The 6,000-nt window shown below is 41.2% G+C and overlaps 1 protein-coding gene and 1 long non-coding RNA gene across 2 annotated transcripts in view; one reads left to right on the forward strand and one right to left on the reverse strand.

Moving 5' to 3' along the window:
* Nucleotides 1-3,050: 3,050 nt before the first annotated feature.
* LOC307029434 (desmin-like) overlaps nucleotides 3,051-6,000 on the forward strand; it is a 7,598-nt gene continuing 4,648 nt past the window's right edge. The window contains exons 1-3 of the mRNA XM_079665423.1: nucleotides 3,051-3,737; nucleotides 5,558-5,618; nucleotides 5,832-5,927. Coding sequence (XP_079521549.1) covers nucleotides 3,151-3,737; nucleotides 5,558-5,618; nucleotides 5,832-5,927 — 744 coding nt within the window. The 5' untranslated portion in view covers nucleotides 3,051-3,150. The remainder of the gene's footprint in view (nucleotides 3,738-5,557; nucleotides 5,619-5,831; nucleotides 5,928-6,000) is intronic.
* On the reverse strand, nucleotides 3,602-5,549 carry LOC307029437. The gene is made up of 2 exons (XR_013805331.1): nucleotides 4,007-5,549; nucleotides 3,602-3,777 (listed from the first exon to the last, which is right to left on the reverse strand). It is a non-coding gene; the product is annotated as an uncharacterized lncRNA (long non-coding RNA).

Consider the following 6,000-nt stretch of genomic DNA (forward strand, 5'->3'; position numbering starts at 1 on the left):
CTCACCACTCTCAAAGCTGCTCTAGAGGGTCGACACCATGTAATAGTTTTTGTGGCGTCTGCAGTGATCTTCCAAAGTGCAAACTGAGCTTCTGTCTGGGCGAACCAGGCCAAGGCAGACTACTTTGTTTTCCATGCTTTGAAGAGATGTCTCTAGAAGTTCTGCCAAATTAGAGACGAACAACTTGCATTTTTGTTGTCACAGCTAAAACTCAAGAAAAAACAGTTGAAAGACTTCACTCTTAACACTCTACGTTACCATTTTAACAAACTTCAGTGAAAAAAACACATAACATAATTGTATTTTTTGAACCTTTTGTTCTGTCGACTACAACAGTATGTTTTCAAATTGTACAGTTTTGGTGTGTTCAAGCTAGGCTTAATTGACATCTCCCTTACTCTCCTGTTAGTTTTGATGCACTCGTTTGGACTTGACGACTGACCCTACTATTATTCTTATTGTTCCAAAGAGTTTTGTAAAATCTGCAGTTTAAACATAACTTGAGGTGCAATCAGTGAGATGAATTGAAAACACTTACATGGGTATGCAGGACCTTTAAATGTATAACTTGTGTAGGAAGTTGAAGAAATGTTACACCTCTATTTAGTTCTCGAAGATATGTTTGGCATCCTACAGTGCTAGAGGCGTCATCATCGCCATTATGTTTAACATTAACACCAACACATTCACACACAGTGAGACAGTGAGACATATGGCAGAACAGAGATGCCTCACGAGCCTGGGCCTGCATTTTAGCTGTGAAGCGCTGTGGTTGTCAGAAATGAGCAATGTCTGTAGACCAATAGCATCAAACACTGTCATTCAAACTCACACACACACACACACACACACACACACACACAAACACTCACATACACACACACACACACACACACACACACACACACACACACACACACACACACACACACACACACACACACACACACACACACACACACACACACACACACACACACACACACACACACACACACACACACACACCATTTTCATTGTAAGTTGATACGCGGCGCCGGAAATGATTTCATCCCTGTGTTGATCACCTTAATAATAAATAACTTAATAATAACCTTAGTAATAAATCGATGAAATAAGAAGTATTTTTGCACATACAAACACTGTGTACAGTATTGTGTTTATGAATGATTACAGTTATTCCTTAGCTGATTTATGCACAGCCATTTTGGAATTTGAGGTCGAGTTTTAACAGATTCTCCTGACTTTCCAAGTCTAAAATCCAACTTCCAGGGCCGGTTCCAGTCAAAATGTCTGGGCACACAAATATTCTAATTTCCCATGGAGTACGCCATAGCTGCCGATCACTGAACTTAAAATAACTAGTGAAACATTTAGCAAAATAAGTGACTAGACTACAAGATATATACCCAATCTTATGTTGCCATGTGTCTGTTGGAATTGTAGTTGGGCAGTTGCAGCAACTTTATAGGGTTATAATATGCTATAAATTCAGCTTTAACCAGGTCATATTGCTAACTTTAACAAAAGAAATGTGTGTGGACTGTTGACTTTTAGCTGTTAGAATACTTTTGTAAACCTGGTCAAATAAAGACGGCTTGATAAAATGTGTATTACAAACTGTTAAAACAATGCATTTATCCAGATCATGCACCTCTGTACATGATCTGGATAAATGCATTGTTTGAACAGTGTGTTTGTGTGAGTCTAGTGGAGACCACTCATGATAAAATGGAGAGTGTAAGTGACCTTCCAAGCAGTAGCACTATCAGTCAGGCTATTCTGCTCCTTATGTAACCAAGGGTAAACACATAACACGATTGTAGCTCCAAAACTACTGGCAGGATAACAATTCAAAACATATAAAATATAAAGCATTACGACACTTCTAAGGTGATTCATTTTTATGGGATGTAAATGACTACGTTAAGAAAGTTTAAGCTTTGAAAAGTAGCTTGGATTAAGATGTCATTTAAAAAAAACAACAGTTGTTTATTAAAAAGATGTATGTGCTTTCATGATCCAGATTCTGTATTACCGTTACAGCTTCAAACTGAATTACGGTAAGTATTCCTTGCCTATTTCAAAAATGCAAAGCTATTTTAAACTGACTTAAAATTACATGTGATCTATTTAAGTATATCGACATATAGACTGTCACTCCCCTGTAGATAATATGCCCACAGGATATGGTATTCAGATAGTGTTTGTGAAAGAAATATACACACACTACACACACATCCACACACCCACACATACACTGAAGGCCACCGCCCTTCCCAACTGTTGAAACCAGAACCCTACAACAGCTGAGTTGAGGGCTCGCAACAGGCAGATGGGGGGAGGAATGAGAGGAGGGGCTGGAGAAAAGATGAGTGGCTGTAGAGAGGGGGAGGAGATATGGAGGAAAAGCCTGTAAAAGAACGGATGATCAAATGGATTTATAAAAAGATAAATATAATGTTTCCCTTAGAATGTGGTTATGTATACAATTTAATTTGTCATATCTAAATAAATAGGTTATGATTTATTATTCTACACATTTTATAAGCAACATGAATGACCAAAAATAATGAGTCATATTAGTAAAAGTGCTTTCTGTTCACAGTGATAAGGACCTAATTAAACTAAAGTCGCACTAAAGCAGGCATATTTCATTCTATTGTTTAAAAAAGTTCCAATATATTCTCTATAAACAAAATCAACATTACAGTGTTGCTCATTTATAGTTTGCAAATGATGAAAGTAGTAAATGAGAGTAACCTGGGGTAACATTTTTACTTTCTATGTTGTCGTTGAATTCAATGGACATCTCCAAGATGTTTTCCCAATCTTAAGCCATATCCAGAACCGATCTATGGTGAACGTTGGCTTCGGACCTTGATCAATTCCGGCAGTGATCAATTAACACAATGGGGTCTAAGTACAGTGTAGGAGGATGTGGAAGAACAGACAGGGGAATGGTGACAGAGGGTGGACGGGCAGGAGGGGTTGGGGTATGAGTGGGTGTGGTATATCTACAAATAGCTGCGCTCAGTGTCTGACATTTCTTCACTAAAGCTCTCTCACAGTTGCCCAGTGGGACAGTTGGTTATCAGCACCACAAGCGGCTCCATCAAAACCTCAAGACAACCCAACAATCAACCAGCCATGAGCAAGTCCTACTCCTCTTCGGCCCAGTCGGCCTCCTCGTACCGTCGCACCTTCGGCTCTGGCGTAGGGGCCACCCCAATGCAATCCTCTTTCTCCTCTTCCGGAGGAGCTGGCGGTCGCCGCTCTGCTGCAAGCCACCAGTCTTCCCGAGTCTATGAGGTGAAGACCACCGGTGTTCCCTCCTTCTCCGGCTACAGGGTGTCCTCTGGTGCTGGGGGATCTGGGTACGGCTCCTCTTCATCCATGCGCGCCTATTCTGGTGAGAAACTGGACTTCAACCTGGCCGATGCCATGAACCAGGACTTCCTCAGCACAAGGACCAATGAGAAGGCCGAGCTTCAGCACCTCAATGACCGCTTCGCCAGCTACATCGAGAAAGTGCGTTTCCTGGAGCAGCAAAATGCAGTGCTGACGGTGGAGATTGAGCAGCTCAAGGGCCGTGAGGGGCCCGGCCGGGTAGCTGAGATGTTTGAGGAGGAGATGAGGGAGCTGAGGAGGCAAATAGAGACCATCACCAACCAGAGGGCCCGCGTGGAGGTGGACAGAGATAACCTGGCTGATGACCTGCAGAAACTGAAGCTCAGGTAGGCCAGTGGATGGTTTAATGTGAACCAATGGATGCGCCTTTAAAGGGTGGGAATACATAATGACAAATAGTTGAATGACTCACATGATGCTGATGTGGTTCACAGAAGAGTAAGTAGTGGTTGATAGGAACTGATCCAGACAAATAATGAACAACTGAATAGTTTAGAAAGGGTCTTTGGTCACTTGTGACTTTTTCTACAGCTGTATTCATCAGACGTTTCCAACCTTTTGACGCTTTAAAGTAAAGCAATTTCTGCTTCCTTACCTTTGTCATTGGCTTGATATATCTTTGAGTTGTGAGCAGTTTAACCAAAGAGATATACAACTGGAGAAAAGTCTTCGAACAAGCTCAAGTTAAACTTAAAATATTTGTAGCAGAATTCATGTACAATGACCTTTCAAGTTTTTCTTGTGACACCTCGGGTGGTCTCGACCTCCAGGTTGGCAACAGCTTGTTCACTAGTCTATCCCCAAAACAGAATGCCTCGTTGCTGGAACGGCATTTTTTTATTTGCTGACAAGAGACATGGCAGAGTAAAATGAAGAGAGAGAGAGACGGAGAGAGAGAGTGTGTGTGAGAGAGAGAGAGAGAGAGAGAGAGAGAGAGAGGCCCATAGGAATAAAGTTGAGGCCGTCAGGCAGACAGACAGACAGCCAATAAACAGAGTTCGTTATTTAAATTTGATGAAAATAATCGTTACATAAATCCTAAAGACAGTTTTATATGTGTTTATTTGTGTTTATGTGTGTGTGTGTGTGTGGGTGAGTGTACATTTCTGACAGAAAGTGTGAGAAAGAGAGAGTGAGTTTAAATGTGGATGTATCTCTGATTGGGCTATTTGCAGCTACTAGGTCAGCCTTCTGAATTTTGTATTTCTGTCACTGCGACAGCGAGCTTATATGTAAGTGTATACAGAAACACAAACATACACACACACACATACACACACACACACACACACACACACACACACACACACACACACACACACACACACACACACACACACACACACACACACACACACACACACACACACACACACACACACACACACACACACACACACACACACACACACACACATACACATACACATACACACACACACACACACACACACACTCACACACACACACACACACACACACACACACACACACACTCACAAACATCCTAATTCAAACACACACATCACTGACACAAACGTTTACTTTTCACTTTCTTTCCAGCAGCCAATTTAAATGATTGACAATGAAACCAAAAAAATAACATTGTTTGCTACATACAAAAAGCACAGACCAAAAACAAAAATACTGCATTGATTTAAACTTAACAACCCGTGGAATACCAGAGGCTTAAGATACCTTTGAAGTATATGCATACATTACACGCCTGCATTATTTGTTCATACTTCTCAGTTGTTCAGATTACACAGTGAAAGGCTATGTAAAATGTGTGAAATCAGGTGAAATGTGTAAAATGTGTGAAATGCTCATTCTGGATACAGCAGCGGCCAGGGCCAGACCTCTGTTCCCTTACCCTTCTGACACTGACAGTGTGACAGCAGCTGCACATGGGCTGAAAGAGCAAATGTGTGTGTGTGAGTGTGTGTGTAGATATGGCTTTAAATAAAAGTTATACGATGTGTCAATTCTATTCTTGTTCTAAAAAGAACAGAGAGCCGATAGCTGGAAGAATGAGAGGTGGTAACTAGTTTATCTGTGTCTGGTAATTGGTCTCTGGGGAAGAAGCCATGCTCTCCAACACAGATGATGTGTTTTCATTCAACTCTTCTTGCTCTTTTCTCTTTAGACTGCAGGAGGAGGTCCACCAGAAGGAAGAGGCTGAGAACAATCTTTCTGCCTTCAGAGCTGTATGTATTGTTATCCCGCAAAATCAAAACGTTATACCTCAATATTTCTTATAATATGTTATACTCAAAGCCAGAAGTAAAAACTGAAGCACTACAACTGTCCTTGATTATTCTCTTAACCACTTTCTTCCCCTTATTTCTTGTTCCCCCTGAACTCTTACTAATTTCAGTGGTTCTAATTACAGATATTGATGTTTCTTTGTTTGTATCCAGGATGTAGACAATGCCACTCTGGCCAGGCTGGACCTGGAGAGGCGCATTGAGAGCCTCCAGGAGGAGATTGCCTTCCTCAAGAAGATCCACGAAGAGGTCTGTTGATGTGTTTATTTGATTTAAAATATGTCAGTATTTCTGCATCCACCACATCTTCAGTATGTTTTTA

The sequence above is a fragment of the Notothenia rossii genome (genome assembly GCF_949606895.1).
Source record: "Notothenia rossii genome assembly, chromosome: 2".
NCBI lineage: Eukaryota > Metazoa > Chordata > Actinopteri > Perciformes > Nototheniidae > Notothenia > Notothenia rossii.